General features: G+C 38.7%; 2 protein-coding genes across 3 annotated transcripts in view; both read right to left on the bottom strand.

Moving 5' to 3' along the window:
- Sply (Sphingosine-1-phosphate lyase) overlaps positions 1-2,824 on the bottom strand; it is a 54,567-nt gene extending 51,743 nt beyond the window's left edge. The window contains exon 1 of the mRNA XM_067154935.2: positions 2,572-2,824. Coding sequence (XP_067011036.1) covers positions 2,572-2,719 — 148 coding nt within the window. The 5' untranslated portion in view covers positions 2,720-2,824. The remainder of the gene's footprint in view (positions 1-2,571) is intronic.
- An 11,711-nt stretch (positions 2,825-14,535) lies between these two features.
- Positions 14,536-17,787, bottom strand: part of Upf3 (UPF3 regulator of nonsense mediated mRNA decay) — a 41,939-nt gene continuing 38,687 nt past the window's right edge. For both annotated transcript variants that reach the window (XM_067154850.2, XM_067154851.2), the window contains exon 7: positions 14,536-14,931. In XM_067154850.2, coding sequence (XP_067010951.2) covers positions 14,719-14,931 — 213 coding nt within the window. In that variant the 3' untranslated portion in view covers positions 14,536-14,718. The remainder of the gene's footprint in view (positions 14,932-17,787) is intronic.

Raw genomic sequence — 17,787 nt, 5'->3', positions numbered from 1 at the left:
CAGACTAGGAGTAATGATGGAGTCAGTGTAAGAGACTGATGGTCAGAGTAGTGCTACCCCAGAGCAAGTGACGTTAGGCTGTGGCCATTCTGTAGCAGTGAGCGAAGAAAGAGTATTTTCTCAGAAACTTGAAGGGTGGGACTGTTCATGCACAGTGGTGAGCAGTCAAGCAGTCGATTCTATCAATAGCACTGTCTAAAGTTTGTTTGTCTTCGCTTATGCATAAAACATGCTTAAGAAAAGCAGTTTTGGAAACAAGTATTAAAAAATACAGTGTCAACTCAATTAGCCAATGTGACATGTATGGAGAATTGATCACTTTTACAGGCAAATAAATAGGTTTCCAGACACTTCCTCCCATGCTACTTCAGTCTTTATTAGATTTTAAACTCTGTATCCCTGTCATTCCATTAAAATACTTTTGACTGAGCAAGTTTGCTGTGCACAGCTGTGAGCTTGCATATGGAAGATAGTGGGTTTGAACCCCACTGTCGGCAGCCCCAAAGATGGTCTTCCATAGCTCCCATTTTCACACCAGGCAAATGTTGGAGCTGTACATACTTAAGGCCATGGCTGCTTCCTTCCAACTCCTGGCCCTTTCCTATCACATCATCACCATAAGACATATCTGTGTCTGTGCAACGTAAAGCCAATTGCTAAAAAAACATAAAAAATACTTTTGATAACTTCAGAATTGAGAATCTCTCTCTTCTTTCAAGAGCACTTTTCACCTCATCCTGCAGCTACCGAGGAAACTTGTACGAATCATAAACAGCAGTGAGAGAGTAGACAAGCATGTCTTCAATCACACTTCTCCAAAATTCCAGTCTGCCCACGGCATAGACATTCCCATAGCATTGCACAGGTTTGTGAATTCTACTCTAGTACCGCCACTGTATGCATAAGGCCTGTATGCTACGTATCCTTGGTAGCCAGCATTACAAGCAGAATAAGTAGTACCTGCTCCCTATGCTCTTCAAAACCACCATTGGGTTCAACAGTCACACCTGACCTTATCAAAGGTACAGGGACGATGATTCAGAGCAATAGCCAATGTGACCGGATACCACCAGGAATACGTGTAAGTATTCCTGAGCAGTGTTACTTGGACATAAACTTCACTAGTTTAGTTGTAAATTCATGATGTTATCATAGCCAAATATTAAATAAAATATATTAACCTGCACAGATTATACAATCTTCAATCAATTAATCAATCATCAATGATCTCCATTTAGGGCTGTCGCCCAGGTGGCAGATTCCTTTTCTAATCGAAAATGGATAGTCCAACGCAGTGCAAGATCACTCCTCTGTGTTGAAATGACACCATGAACTGAACTCTGTATCTCTTAGTTGTTCCTCTTACAAAATTCTTATTCTTTTTAAAAAGAGTTTTGGATGGTGATAATATGTCAAGTTGTTGTAAATATGCCCAGCTTTCATTATCAACTTTCTGTGTCTTTAAGATGTACAGGTTTTACACTTTCACTAAACATCTCAAACCGTTAAGGTGGTGTTATATTTTCTATGGGAATAAATCACTGAAGAGCCTGTCTAACAGCAAGTGAAGAATCTCCTTAAGTGTCCCTTTTGTCATCTTGCACAAATGTTTTTGTAGTAGGCTATTTTTCTAGCACAGTTACCTGAAAAATATAAAGAGCTGATCACAGTAACATGCCAGCGAGTTGGTTAGACGTGGTAGGTTATATCACATAGCTCTAAGTTTGCATTTAGGAGATAGTGCGATCAAATCCCATCATTGGCAGCACTGAAGATGGTTTTCCATTTTCACACAAGGCTAAATCTGGTTAATTCCCAGTCCTAGCCCTTTCTTATTCCATCATCACCAAAAACCTTATTTGGGGCAACCTTTAATTGCTAGCAACAAATAAATATTGAGGAGTGAAGGGGAGAACAGATTTATTCATAATTTAGAACTTCTGATCCATGTTTTCTCAAGATAACCTCTGTTTTTAACACAGAGTACCAATAATGTCATGTGTTGGGATATTTTCCAGACCAGAGAAACTCAAAACTCGGAGCAAGTTCATTTACATCAATACAATCAACTTTGTGCAGGAAAACAAAGCTCTACTCCCAAACATTCATACTAGTCTACGAAACAGTTTTACTTCTACTGTCTGAGGTTCTATACCGCCAAACACTTTCTCACTTCCACTTTCACTACCAATACCAGTAATGTCAAACTCCTGCCATGTTTCATGCCCGATCTCCGCTGATCAATTACCTACTAAACGACAGAATTAACTTGCCGGTACTTTAGCCATTCAGTCTTCCAAGGATCGAAACTTTTCTCTTTACTTATTCACACAACGATGGTAATGTCTGTAACGAGGTTGTCGTTAAATAACGATTCTTAATGAACAAAATTCTGCCTTTCGAAGAACCAGAGAAAAACGCCGAAAATGGCACTTGTACAGCATGAATTTCTGTTAACTTTTAATCAAAGAATGCCATTTCCAATATGGTACAGACGACTTAGATTCGTAACAATTTAACACTCTTTTTTCGAAACGAAAACAACGGTGAAATATGAATAAATATACTCACTTTCATCTTGAAAAACGAACTCCCATAACCAAACTCCTGCTAATACGGTAGTAGCAGTTATTGTGACTATCTGGAAAGGGTCTTTGTTGCTGAAGTAACCATTCACAAAAAGTCTTAAATTGTAAGCATACAATCGCACCGGATCCATGATCTCAACTAAATTACTATCAGACACACATAAATTAAATGGTACTCATTTAACAGCGCTAAAACGACACTTGAAAAACGTCTCTGATTAGCACGTCACTGTCACCGCGCTCAAGAAACGGGGAGGGCGGGGGAGGAGGACTGCACCAGCTGACTGCACTCCTTGCAAGACTGATGACAGCGACTGATATTATTAAATGGAATGCTCAGCAAATGAGCGCAAGTCACGTGTGTGTGGTGTCGCCAAGTGACAAATGTGACATCGTTGAAATACTCGAGAACGCACTCATGCGTATTCGGATTGTGTAACAATAACAAGGTTCATACAGAAGAAAAACACCTGCTTCCCTATTACGGCATGAAATATTGGAAATATATGCCGAAGGTCTTCCACTGACAGTTCAGAAGGAAGCTGAAATAGGTATGCTATTGTACGTGCCGAATAAAACAATAACCCGTTAAGTAATAATGCTATGTGTTTAATCTTCCCATTAAGTTAATCGATCTTTCGAAACCCCGTGCCGTTAGAAATGGAATTAATCTGTTATATAAGAAGTGGAGACCGACCTTCATTTGTCCAGTCATTAACCCATGCATCCAAGTTTTGAGCACCTATGGTGCGGAGCGGTGCAGAGGAGGTTACCCTACATGATAAAAGAACATTTTTGAGCAAAATTGTGGCTAAACGGCATTGCTTGTTTGTAATTTTGAATACCTGCTCTAATAAGAATTTATACATTTACATTACCAAAACCCAAACCAACAGTCCTTTATGATGGGTAATGTGTTATTAACCAAATTACATTTTTAATATTAAATTACACTGTTCATAGCTATCATGCCATTTTCCAGACAAGGAAATCTTGTATCATTTCCTGCCAAATAGCAGACATTAATTATCAAACATATGCTACAGTTTGCAGACGAATAGCATATTGCAATGCCTTATGAACAGCCAGTCTGGGAGACCTATGGTAGATATTTTATGCCATGATAGGGAAACAGGTGTGTTTTTCTTCAGTATGATCCTTGATATTATTGCATAATGTGAATCACTGTGAGACATTATTGACTAGAAACATAGATGTGGAAATCAGATATTGCTTTGATGGTGGACTTCTTAATCAGGCCAAATTTTTTTCAAGTGACTTACCGAGCTCACTTGGTAACTGAGTGCAGATGAAAATGCTTCTCTAGCCCATACACCTACAATTCTGCAACTATCAGTTAACTGCTTCAAAAATGCACATGAAAGGTTTGGTCTGACCATAAACACTCAGAAAGCTTAAGTGGCTGCACAACCTGCCCCTGTTATTATCATATAATACATATTATCATCTGAAACACATCCCAGAACAAGTATATCACTTCTACCTTCACATTATGATGAACTTCAGAGAAGGATGTGGAAAACAGAATCTGTGCTATCTATGTAGCTTTTCTTTCCTTTTGGGTTTTCCTGATAAAATATCTGAGGACATGTAGCAAGTTTCAAGCTGTTGTTGTTTCAACATTGCTTCCATTATGGATGTAAAACCTGAATCCTCTACTGCCATGACATCAAGAAACTGGAATTCTTTCACCAGCAAAAAGCTACGGACCTTTACGAATATTAGATTATGTAACTGATGTGCAAGTTCTTGAAAGAGCACAGACAAACAACATAGAAGCCTCTACAATTTATCACACTAAATGTGTTGGCTATACAGTTAGAGGTCGTGCAGCTGTGAGCTTGCATTCGGGAGATAATGTTTTCGAATCCCACCGTCAGCAGCCCTGAAGATGGTTTTCCACGGTTTCCCATTTTCGCACCAGGCAAATGATGGAGCTATACCTTAAATAAGACCATGACCTCTACCTTCCCAATCCTAGCTCTTTCACATCTCTCTGTCAGAAAAAAACCTTTGATGTATTAGTGCAACATTAAACAAAGAAAAGAAACAACAATCTGTCTCCATTTCAAATGGACTTATCACATCCAACGTATGAAGGACAACCAACCATGACCAATCTTGTAGTAATCTAGCATAAGCAAGAGATCTCTTGATTCTTCTCTGAAGTGCTACAAAGATCAGCTCAAGAAGACCATGATAGGTACAGCCATAAACCCAAATACTTGGCATGTTCAGGCAGAAGATGACACTCGCTGGCATTGTATAATTTGAAGAAATATGTTAGAGATGAAATAGAGACTTCTTAAAGACAGAAACTTCGCCAAATCCGGTCATGCCATGTACATGTGTGACCGCGTACGTTATGCAAGGATTGGCTTCCTAAGTTATCAATGACATACTCTTTAGATTTGTTAAGGAGTCATACAAGGTCAGATAAAAGTTACATTACTGTCATTGGAGGAACAAAAGGAACAGCAGACACAAAACTACTCTCAGATACTGTCTGTAAGCTGTAATAATTATTTTACTTGAACATTAATGTTACTGGCTTTACGTCCCACTAACTACTTTTACGGTTTCTGGAGACGCCGAGGTGCCGGAATTTTAGTCCCACAGGAGTTCTTTATATACCAGTAAATCTACCCACACGAAGCTGACGTGTTTGAGCACCTTCAAATACCACCGGACTGAGCCAGGATCGAACCTGCCAAGTTGAGGTCAGAAGGTCGAACGTCTGAGCCACTCAGCCTGGCACCTGGATGTTAAGTTGATCACACAAAATAATACTGTATAATGCATCAAGATTTCTAGCCATTCAGATGGATACACCACATTTAAGCGCTTGAAGATTATCTTTCTTTAAATTGCCAGAATTTAGTCAGACCGTATGAGATAACTGTGTTCTCAGCAGTCTCAATTCCATACTGACCACCAGATTTCTATAGAATTATTCATCATTAGTGGATTGAAGGTTGTTGTTATTGGTTTATGGAACAAATTTAAATTAATGTACCGGGCGGGTTGGGCATGTGGTTAGGGACGCGCAGCTATGAGCTTGCATTCTTGAAACTACTGATTTATTTTCATTGTCATTTTCAGTGATCCATTCACTTAGGTACTTAAATTCCTTTAAGTGGTAAGTTCAGGTGGAGCGGTTTTGATATTTGTCATAAATTTAGTTTTTTCATATGATATTTTAAGTCCTATTTTTGCTCCTTGCTCTTCCAGTATAGCAATCTGTTTCTGTACATCAGAGATGTCTTTGGCAATTACTGCCATATCATCAGCAAATGCTAAACAGTCTATGCCAGTAACCTCAATTTTTGGTGCTAGTTGCTGCACCTGCTTTTTCCCCACTCTCTGACAATTTTTCAAGAGCACACATGATGATATAATTTTTGTTAGATGTGTTTCAAAAATACTATAATAAAATTGCAAGAGTAAAGGAATTTAAGTACTTAACCCTTTCGCTCCCAGACATTTTGGCAGGGCATGTGCAAGAAATCCCAGGCCCTTTTCTTGCCTTATTGTAGTATTTTACTAAAATATGCACATTTCACTTATTTATTGTCCAAATTGAAATTTTTTAAATGTTTTATTTGTAAATACATACTCTAAAGGATACTAAATGCAAAAAGTAAATAGTCATTCAAAAAAGATTTATATCATTTTCCAAAATTTACTGAAGAAATCAGATTTTTAAAATTTTTTTTCACATTTCTTCAAAATTTCAAATAAAAAAAATAGCTGGCGTTCGTCCGTCCGTCCGTCAAATTAAAATTAAAATTCCTGCTGATGAAGGGAATGTATATCGATTCCCGAAACATGTACTAGACTTATGTAAATGAATATAAATAATTAATATTTAGTATTGACTAGGCGGACCATCCACCTACATATTTGTTGTGATCAAGTCAATATGGATCAAATACCGGCCACTATGGTCAAGATTATTAATATTGGTCAAAGGAATCAACCGGCCCTTTTGTCTGATTATAACAGACTGTAATTTCAGGTTTCAGACTCCCCTTGTTCACTGCATCATCGTCGTGCATGGTGGAAATCAGCAAGACCACCTTGTTCTTGCGAGGCGAGTAGGGAACAGAAATAATGATGATCCAGGAGGGCGATTGAAGTACTTCGGATCCACAAATTCTGATGGGAGCTCCCTTTTATTCTTGATTGTCCCTACCATGGTTAGCCCGTAGTTCTTCAGTAGACGTTGAGCCAGTGGTATACTCGTGAACAAGTTATCCGTGGTTATATTTCTGATTGTGTTTTTTACAGTTTCCACAAGCTTTTCCACAAAATAGTCCGCGGATGGTTTATTATTTGGTGTACTGCCCTTTCCGAGGTATGGTACGGCATTGAGCATATAATACGTTCCCTGATCACATATCATAACTATCTTCAGCCCGTACTTACCTGTTTTTTTTTTTTTTTTTTTTTTTTTTGGGGGGGGGGGGGATATTCATTATAAATCCCACATGACCTCTAAAGTCAAATAAGCACTTGGCTCATACAATGTTTGACACTGCTTGATCAGCAAGTCCCAAATCTCTCAGATGGGAGCTAACTTATCTGTTTTCTGCCTTTCATCTCGAGTCTCTCTGGAGTCAAAGCAAAGAGTATTGATAAAAAATTGATGCCTTTTGATGGAAAGCACACTTTGATATTTTTTACCACTCAGCACTGGATTATGAAGCACTTCTAAGTTCATATGATTATCCTTTTTTGCCCCTGATAGAAATAGAAGTCCCAAGAGAGCTCTTAGTTCCGTCATGGATAGGTCCTTCGGAGTTGAACTGGTAGAGGTTTTATATGCACGCCTTTGCCGCACAATTTCTTCACTTGTGTGGAGAAGAATAGCTTCCATAATATCTGTAGTAAAAAATACATTGAAACATTCTTCTGGCTCCGACGCATGTAAAGCATCATTCTTCGTCTTGCGGCTGATATGCACCACGTTTTTGGACACAGTTTTTCCCATCGAATAACTTATAGGAGCAGTTTTCCACGTGAAAATATGGTCCCGCCCTAACATAATATCACAGTCAGGTTTTATTATTTTGGATGCTTCTGTTTCATTATCACCAGCTTTCTTTTCTTTTTTTTCTTCCCTTGTTCACTCAACTTCAACTCTCTGGCCTTTCTTGACTTGATGTTGAGTCCAGACACTGTTGGAGTTGCCTTTGAGTTACAGGGAGGTCATAAGACATCTACGACAGTTTCCTCTTCATCCTCACACTTATCAGAATCAAAATCATGGTCAATGAGAGAATCATCTGAATCAGTAGCATTTTCTAATTCTACATCGTCTGTGTCACTGGTTTCAGACTCGGGTATTTGAACCTCAAGCTCTGCAGCTATTTCTTCTTGAGTGGTAAGGATGTTTTATTTTCTAGACCTCCCATGTTCGATGCTTGACATCTGGAATAGTGAAGTTCACGTTAGTGTCAAGTCATGTAAAGTACGTCATAAGTATTCCTGTACAAGAATAACAAGGCTAGAATTTAGGATGTATTGTATGATGCACAAGATTCCTTACAATGCGCCATAAACCATACTAAAAGTAGAGCGTGTAAGCTGAAACACTCCTGAAAAGTGTATTATTATATACATCTCTTATTGGTAACAATGCGTCTGAGAGGCGTATAAAACTTTACATTAAATGATAACTATGCGCCTCTCAGGCGCACTACATTACATAAGAGGGATTATTACTCACCGAACGTGGACAGGAACACGGCTGGGACATGACTGACACACGTAGGGAGGGCTATTTGAAGCATAGCTGGAGGGTAGGGATGCCCTGTCAAGGTCACTCGCTTTGGCGGGCATTTACATTTGCATGTACGTCTATGAGGCGTATTGTTACTATTCTTCCATCTAGTAACTAAAAAAAATGTACAAACACATAATTGACATAAAAACTAATGTACAAACACATAATTAACATTAAAATCTGGGATGAACTATGTGTAAAATCTGAAAAATAAATTCTTAGCATCTGGAGTATGCTCATCATCGAGATTCTTTCTTGTATTAATATTCATAGAATTGTTAGTTCTATCACTGGTAATCATTACAATTTCCATTGCAAAACAGGAAATGGTAAAGTTGATTCTGTAGTCAGATCATTAATCACCAAATCTACTTGAGTGGTGTTAGCAGTATGCAAACCACTGGACACCACTGTAAATAACCACCAGCTGATGCAGAACTACTAGATGGTGTTTCCACATCAACCAATGTAAATAAAATAAAATCTTCCCGTAGTGCTTGTTAAAATCATGCTGAAATGCTGTTGGACATTGTCAGGATGGCACATGAAGATATGGTTAAAACTGACAATTCTTAATTTGTGGCTGTTATAAATTTGCAATTCATTGTGGTGTCCATGAAGTTAACCCGAATAAATGATAAATGAATAAATTCATTAATTTTTTCCAATTTTATGTATTTTATTGAGAACAGTGCAAGGAATTTGGTCCTCTCACAATACTATACAGCATGTTAAAAGGCATTGTATTTCATCACGACAACTCACTCAATCGCTCAGGAATTCCCGCGAACAGGATAGAGCGGTTCCGCTTTATTCTGCTCACCCGGTATTTTAATGAAAGTTATATGATCAGAAAAAAATAATAACTATTTGAACCTTCCTCTCTTTTTCTCCTTGCCCATCTAGTCATGTGTTGAAAATAATACTGGTCAGGTTCTCAATTTCCAGAACATCCACTACCTGTTCTGGATACGTACTCAAAACTGTCCTCGTAAGTGTTTCTTGGATATACTGCCTGGTAATAGATGTTAATACAGGGCTTGACTTTTATTACAGAGAGGGAGACTGTCTACCTGGTGTCAGAATAAATACAAGGGAATGACAGACCATTCTTCCTGCAAGCATAGTTTGTGATCTGGTTACATAGTGTCTGGAGCCAAGCTGCCATTCTAGTTCATCCCAGAGGTGCTTACTAAGACCTGTGGGGTGGCTAGTCCATTTCTGGAACCTCATTATACATAAACCACTCACGAACAAACCCTGGCAGGGAGCATTACTGTGCTTGATTGATTGTGTGTTTCCTCCTGAGAGGCCTGCTGCAGGTCATTCTATTTGATGATGATGGACGATCTGCACATCTGAGTGTGTGTTGGTGATGAGAGAACAAGGTAGTGATGGAATATTCAAATCATTTGATTCAGTTTACGTTAGTGAATCAATACAATGATCCATCCGATTCATGGCACATTAGAGTCACCGTTCATATTACATCTGTGTAGTGTCAACTGATACGACAGCAGCAACAGTATCTAATGCTCGCTACTGCCATTTGGTCTTCATTCTATGAACTGCTATCCTATGCGTCAACTAGGATTCAAATTCTGGTTCCTCCCGTAGCCACCTCTTCGCATCAAGTTTTGATGTTACAAAGCCCTTTCTCACAGGAACAACTCCATTAAATAAGTATATAGAATTAGATTTTAAAAAAATATTTGTACACACAATATCAATGATCTGAATTTGGTGCTGTCGCCCAGGTGGCAAATTGCCTAGTATTTTCTTAAATAAGTTTGAAGGACTTGGAAATGTTACTGTATTCACAATTTTCGATCCAACGTCTTTTTAGTTAAGTTATTGCGTCAGCCTTATTTACCGTCCTCGTACACCAGTGGTCTCGGCGATTCGATGATTGAAATCTTGTGCATTGATGCAATGTACGAACTGAGAGAATACTGAGCAGTTCTTCTCAATATAAAACAGATAATTTTCAGTAGTCATGAGAATGCTCATAGGGTAGGCTAGAGAGCCGAGTTGAATTAGTTGACGAATGTCAACTTAAGTTATAATACTGAGATTAATTAAACAATAAACAGAAGAACCTACCAACTTACCAGCTACTTTAGAATTGTGTTTTGATTACCTTTTCAACCTGTAAATCCAATCATTATTTAAACGTCCCTGTAAAAAGAGGAGAGTGAATGCAAGTGGGCACTATTTTTAAATGAGCTGAGAGCGGAAGTCTGTTATAGTGTACGATTTTTTGAGTGTGCTAAGGCTGTGTATGTCTCGCTGCAGCGGAAGTTCGGCTCCCCACCTACGTCTAGTATTCCGATAATGAACAGTGTGTCTCTTGTTTCTCACTTATCCATGAGTGCACCACTCACCACTGTCCGCTGAAAGTCAGTTGAATCGCCGTTCTTGCAATTCGATTCATTTGGACACTGCTCTGAATCATACACTCAGTAGCCAACACTAGAACACAGAAGACAGTGTTGACACAGAGTCTGCTCAAGGCTTTTGCTGAAACACAGAGTGATCATCTCTGAACTGGTAGACAAGACACAGGTAGTCAAAATGTTCTTACATCCTTCTGCTTTTAACATGCTGAGAGGACCAAGTTCCTTACACTGTTCTCGACATTGTGGGCACTGTACAGGCTGGCAGTCAATCACCCCCTCCAAACCTTATAAGAGAGTTCACAGAAATCCCACCTTACAATACAAACATCAATTTAATTAAAATCAATTTATATATATTTAGTCCTTATATCATGAACATCATCAGCTATACCTTGAATACCATTTAAAACTAAAAGACAAAGGTATCACATAACAAGAAATGGATAAAATTATGTCTTCTTTCTTTCTTAATCCGTTCACCCTCCAGGGTTGGTTTTTCCCTCAGACTTGGTGAGGGATCCTACCTCTACCGCCTCAAGGGCAGTGTCCTGGAGCGTGGGACTTTGGGTCGGGGATACAATTGGGAAGGAGGACCAGTACCTCGCCCAGGCGGCCTCACCTGCTATGCTGAACAGGGTCCTTTTGAGTGGACAGCAAGATTGGAAGGGATAGACAAGGAAGAGGGAAGGAAGCGGCTGTGGCTTAAGTTAGGTACCATCCCAGCATTTACCCGGAGAAGTGAAAAACCACTTCAAGGATGGCTGAGGTGGGAATCGAACGCCCCTCAACTCAGTTGACCTCCCGAGGCTTAAGAACCCCGTTCCAGCCCTTGTACCACTTTTCAAATGTCCTGGCAGAGCCGGGAATTGGACCCAGGCCTCCGGGAGGGTGGCAGCTAATCACGCTAACCACTACACCACTGAAGCGGACATAAAATTATATAAAAGCTAAAATAATAAGTCCTTGTTGTCTAAAAGTCTTTTGTTGATTGTAAAATAAGGCACCAACTTGGATTCTTCTTAAAAAGGATCATGTTGATTTAGACATTATTAATACTACATTTTGAGTTTGGAGAATCTTGACTTATGCTGTGTGGGACGTTGTGTGAAATCATGTTCAAGCCAGGTTGGTGTTTTTTTTTTTTTTGCTAGTTGCTTTACGTCGTACCGACACAGATAGGACTTATGGCAACAATGGGATAGAAAAGACCTGGGAGTGGGAAGAAAGCAGCCGTGGCTCTAATTAAGGTACAGGCCCAGCATTTGCCTGGTGTGAAGGTGGGAAACCACGGAAAACAATTTTCAGGGCTGCCGACAGTGGAGTTTGAACCTACTATCTCCCGGATGCGAGCTCACAGCTGCGCGCTCCCAACCGTACATACAACTCGCCCGGTAGCCAGGTTGTTAAAAGTTAAGGTATGGAAAGAACCTATCTGTAACAAACAGGTAAAAGCTGTAAGCATTGAGAGGTAAACAATGGGGAGGGAGGGGTAAGAAAAAATGGAATGAAAAGCGATAGAAGAGCAACTTGCATCCTTGCTGGCTTAAGTTGGTTTAAGCACGTCTTGCTGTGGAGGGTCTACTGTGCCTAACTGATGGTGTTGCAGGCATGATGGAGAGGCTGACAGTGATACCTTTATCTTTTACTTTTAGATGGTATTTAAGTTATAGCTGATGATGTCTATGATATAAGGATGAAACGTACTCATTGATTTTAACCAAATTGATGTTTGTATTGTAAGGTGGGACTTCCGTAAACTGTCTTATAAGCTTTACAGTGACAATACGGAAACATTATGAAGTTTATAGTATGTAACATCCAAACCTGCTATACGACTGCCACATGATATAGTGCTATTTACCATAGCAAATCACGTATCTCCAGTAGTCCATGGAGTAGTGGCAGCATGCTTTACACCACCAAACGTAGTGTTTGGCGTTCACCAGTGAAATGTGCAGTCCGTGGGCAGGTCCCTGAGCCTTGAACTCCACATCTCGTAGTTCTGGTGCAGAGATAATGGTACTGCAGAATTAACAAGTCATAGCATCACATTATGTCTTATGATTTTTCTGCACCAACTACTTCAGTTTTCGAGGGTGGATGACATGTGGGCTACGCAGCGGTGGATTTCTTGTGGTTGTGTTTTCCCACTTCTACATCATGATTATCTTCCAAATAATCGACTTGGGCAAACTGAGAAGCATGGGAATGACTCTTACTGTTGTTCCAACCAAAAACCATTCCACATTCTAAGTCACCAATCAATCTGCGTACCTCAAAAATCACAGTCAGTGTGTCACAGATCTGAGTGGCTTAACAAACCCCTCAGTGTCCTCCAAGGGTCTTTACTTGAACCATTGCTGTTAGCAATTTACATACACAATGTTGCCAAATTGATTATACACTGCAAGTAGCACCTTTATGCTAATGATCTGCAGATCTACTACCACACAAGAACTGATAAAATTCAGAGTGCTGTACGACAAGTTAACGCAGATTTAAGTCTCATAAGTAATTTTGCATTGAGTAACAATCTCAAAATTAATCCTCTTAAAACGCATGCAATAATCATTGGCACTTCGAAAAACGTACACATCTTAAAACAATACGAAATTCCTCCTGTAAATATACAATACCATTATTCCATATTGTGAAACAGTTATGAATCTTTGTGTGGCTATAAGCAAAACAATGAAATGGTCGCAACATGTGACGAAAGTGTGCCAAAAGATATATCAGTTTTTATTATATTTCCTTGGTCCCAGAAAATAAAGCTCATTCAGTCACTTTTGTTTCTAATTCTCAAATACTGTGATACAGTTTTGTTGATATCAATAATGAGCAAGGCATGAGACTGCAACGTGCCCAAAATGCATGCATCGGGTACGCATTCGACATACGACCATATGCCCACATATCCCCATACTATAGACAGTTATCTTGATTAGAATAATAACAGTAAGTTATCTTGGTTACGACTGAATGACAGACGTAGACTCCTGCAACTACTCTGGTGTATCAAGTGCTTTCTGAAAACACTCCTCCTTACTAATCCACCAGATTTCACTACCTTAGTTCACTACACCTTTCAATACCCGGTCAGGCTGTATGCTAGAAATTCCTGTACATCAAACCGCAACCTACAACAGATCGTTCACCATCACCGCCACGAGCTGGTGTAATGAACTCCCCAAGGACATCAGGGAAGCTAAATCTAAGACAAATCCTTTGCCAGCGTCATCTTATAAGCACTTCCAGTCTTTCTTGAGTGAGAATGGGATGCATGAATGAGAGTGAATATGGTTGTTTATCGTAATGTGTTCCAGTTTATACTTTAGTTAGTGATACTTTACTTAATTTAGTTTATACTTTAGGTTGTAAAGATTTAATATGTTTAAATTAGGTCATTTCAATTTTTATACTGTTACCATGAAAATTGTTGAAATTCTTACATTGTAAAACTGTAAAAATTATATTGTAAATTAGTACTCATTTATATACATGAAGTGGTTAAGTGTAAGAAAGGGACAGGAGCCTTAACTTCGCCACAATGAAGTCGCTTTAATAATAATACTCTGCAGGTACCTCTTCCCAGTGAACAAAATGGAGTTCTCAGCAGCAGTTGCAGAGCCATCTAGACTTTAAGTTTACTGTACGAAGAGCTGTCCAGACACTTTTGATCAGATAGTGTATATCGGGAACAAATGGGGAAAAAAATAACACTAGAAATGAATTATGAAGAAAATTTTCATTTATCGACAGCAGAAAAATGTGCTTCCACACTGATGCAGCTATAAGTTACCGCTACCTTCACAGTTATTACAACAATAAATTCACTGATAAAAGTCTGCCTCAAGGTAGGCCATAACACCACAAGAAATAGCTAATTACATAATTTACACCCATGAAAATTGAGTCCACTTTATTTTTCTCGACTGACACTTCTTTTGAAAGTCATGGATCGTAGCTCCTGATTCGACTTGGTGGTCTTGGAGACCCTGCCTGATGGCGTGGGGGAGGGGCTCGTCGAGGGTGAGTCCTGCTCCGTGCTGCTGCCCACACCCTTTTCCCGTTCTTTACGCTGCATGCTGAATCGACCCATCCCTGGGCGGTAGATCTCGATGCTAGGACGATCCTGAAAGGCAAATGGAAAATATTAGGCCCTATACCAACATATTTAAATAAAAAGTGTCCTACCATTGACAACAAAGCAACAGCAAAAAATGGAAAAACATTGGGAGTAAGGGAAGGTTTATGATATTTATTGAGTTAGAGAAGGGCTATGGAAGCAAAGGTTGAGAAAGTCAGGAACAGAAAATACAGAACAACTCGTGAATAATTTGAACTTTTTCGTGGTCCCTTGACATTGATATAAAACACAATGTTAAAATTTGTGTTTAGTCTAAATATTATACTGGTTAACCGGAAGTAAAAATACCCAGTGTTCTCCCTAGGACCATTTTAATGGGCTCACTGCACTGCCGTATTTACAGACCGCCCGGCTAACATAACCTAGATATGGGCTAGTTATATAGTATTAATACATATTTGAGTCATTAGGTGCTTCAAATTAACATTTAAATACTGTAAAAATGTTCATTTAAATGATAAACTGTCAGCATAATTGCATCAATTACATCGGAGTTTAAATGTTAAGCTCGACTTTCATTGCATGTGATTCCACATGATAGCATTATGAATGAACAGTAGAACACTACAAGTTCAAAATATTCTCTTATGTCTTGTTCATGATAATAACACTAAAATAGTTTAATTTTGCAGTTAATGTTTACCTGTCTGGTATTACTGATAATGCCCGGAGGGGAATACACTGAAATTTTATCATATCCATTTTCTTTTGTGCAATATTCCATGACCCAGCTACTCATTCCTGCCACCCAGCTGATAAAAATTTCTGGGGAGAACTCTGATGTTATATTAGAATTCTCATGTCTGGTTCCATGGACAAATGATTAGCATGCTTGCCTTTGGTCCAGGGGATCTCCGGCCGGGTTGGGGATTTTAACCTTCACTGGTTAGTGATCGTGAACGGATAGAAAGCTTTGAAATGTGGTGCTGGAGGAAAATGTTAAGGATTCCTTGACAGCTCATCGCACGAACACATCAATCCTGAACCAACTTCAGATAAAAGTTCGTTTATCGTGTAAGGTTTCTCAGCGGATTGTACGCTACTTTGGACATACAATGCGCCGAGATGGTAGTCTTCAAAAGCTGATTGTTGAGGGCAAAGTCCAGGAAACCAGACAACGAGGACGAATACCAACGCGATGGATTGACATGGTGAATGGCTCCCTACAGTGTTCTCTCAGAGTAACCACATTGAAAGCTTTAGGTAGGGAAGAATGGCGGAGTATGGTTCATCGGCTAGAGGGCTGAATATTATGATAGTCATGACGCCTCAGTCATGAGGCAAAATGAAGAAGAAGAAGGTTAGTTCCTATAGCTTGGGGGCTGGGTGCGTGTGCCGTCTTCATCATTAGAAATCATCATAGGTAGAGCCTCATCCTAACAGACGCGCAGGTCGCCTATATGGCATCAACTAAAAAAATTAAAATCAATAATAAGTCACCAGGACACCAGCGCAAGATTTTAATAAGACGCATCTTAAATAGTTCATTTAGAAATAGTGTATTATTGTGACTTTACACTGTAGAGGACTCTAAAATATGTCGAAACATGTACGGTTAATACAGATATATCATCTTTATAGATGCAATATATTACAATGTACTGAATATGAGGATTTTTTACATATAAACTGATGTAATTGAAAAACTGTCACTATGGAATGATATTTATACTGTGCAACTGTGCAGACGGTGCAAATGTAAATTACGGACAGCATAATTCAGTCATGTTAAGTAATGAGAAAGGAAGAATCCTGAAAACCAGATGTTCCAACCATGTCATAAAATGTGCATGTACTGTAACTCTTTACATGATGTAGATGTTTTAATGATTTCTAGTCATTTTTCCAGTTCTGCCAAACAAAGAGAAACGTTAGGATCATTAAAAAAAATTCTTGTTGCTGAATGGACTGAAAACCTTCATCAGGGCAAGTATCTCTTACAACTGCTGTAGAAAGGCTTTTAAAATATTGGAAGCCTACAAAAAAGCTGTTTTAAAAGCATAGATGATTGAAACTGTCCAAAAGTTACAAAAAAGTATTTCACAAATGAAAATCCAGAAGTAGAAACAATTGTTGAGGCTTATATTAGTTTCTTTGTTAATACTGGAAACTTTACATTTAAACAGCAAAACTTTATTTATTTAGAGAATTCCAGTCTTAGTATTATGGAACCCCATGATGCTCTGCAGTTACTAATGAGTGAAGTTGGATACAGAATTCACAAAATATTAGCTACTGTTCTCAATTCAAATGTGAAATATACTGTACATGTGAAAGAAATTTAATTTAATTTTGTGATTTTTTGTATTCTTCCTTTCCTAATTTTTAAAATAATAGTTTAAAGTCTTTAATCCCACTTTGTCTTAAAAGGGAATTAACATTCCATGATATACATGAAGTTGTGGAGTGCATCCAACTAGACTGTCTGAATGAAGAGAAATTTTGTATGTCAGGATGCAATGAAACGAGCCGTGTCTTTAGAGGGTAACATTAGACAAAATGGATGGCGGTTTTTAGCAGCTTCGAATCTCACCATGTAAATTTTGAAAACTTGAAGTTAGGTTCTGTTATGAACATAGCAGGTAGTAATGCTCATATTGAGAGAGTATTTTCTCTTATGAACAACAAATGGACGGATGTTAGGAATACGAGCAGTACAAACCTGGTCAAATCAGAACTGCAAGTTACCATGAACTTTATTCATCCATGGACTGAATTTTTTGAGTTTGCAAAAAGTGATGGCACACTACTGCATGAAGCAAAATATGTTATCTTTCTAAAGTGTAAAATAACGTGTTTTCTTTTTTACATTTTTGTGAAATTTTCCCATCCCCCTTATTT

The sequence above is a fragment of the Anabrus simplex genome, chromosome 10, assembly GCF_040414725.1.
Source record: "Anabrus simplex isolate iqAnaSimp1 chromosome 10, ASM4041472v1, whole genome shotgun sequence".
Classification (NCBI taxonomy): Eukaryota; Metazoa; Arthropoda; class Insecta; order Orthoptera; family Tettigoniidae; genus Anabrus; species Anabrus simplex.
This window is presented reverse-complemented; position numbering and strand designations above follow the sequence as displayed.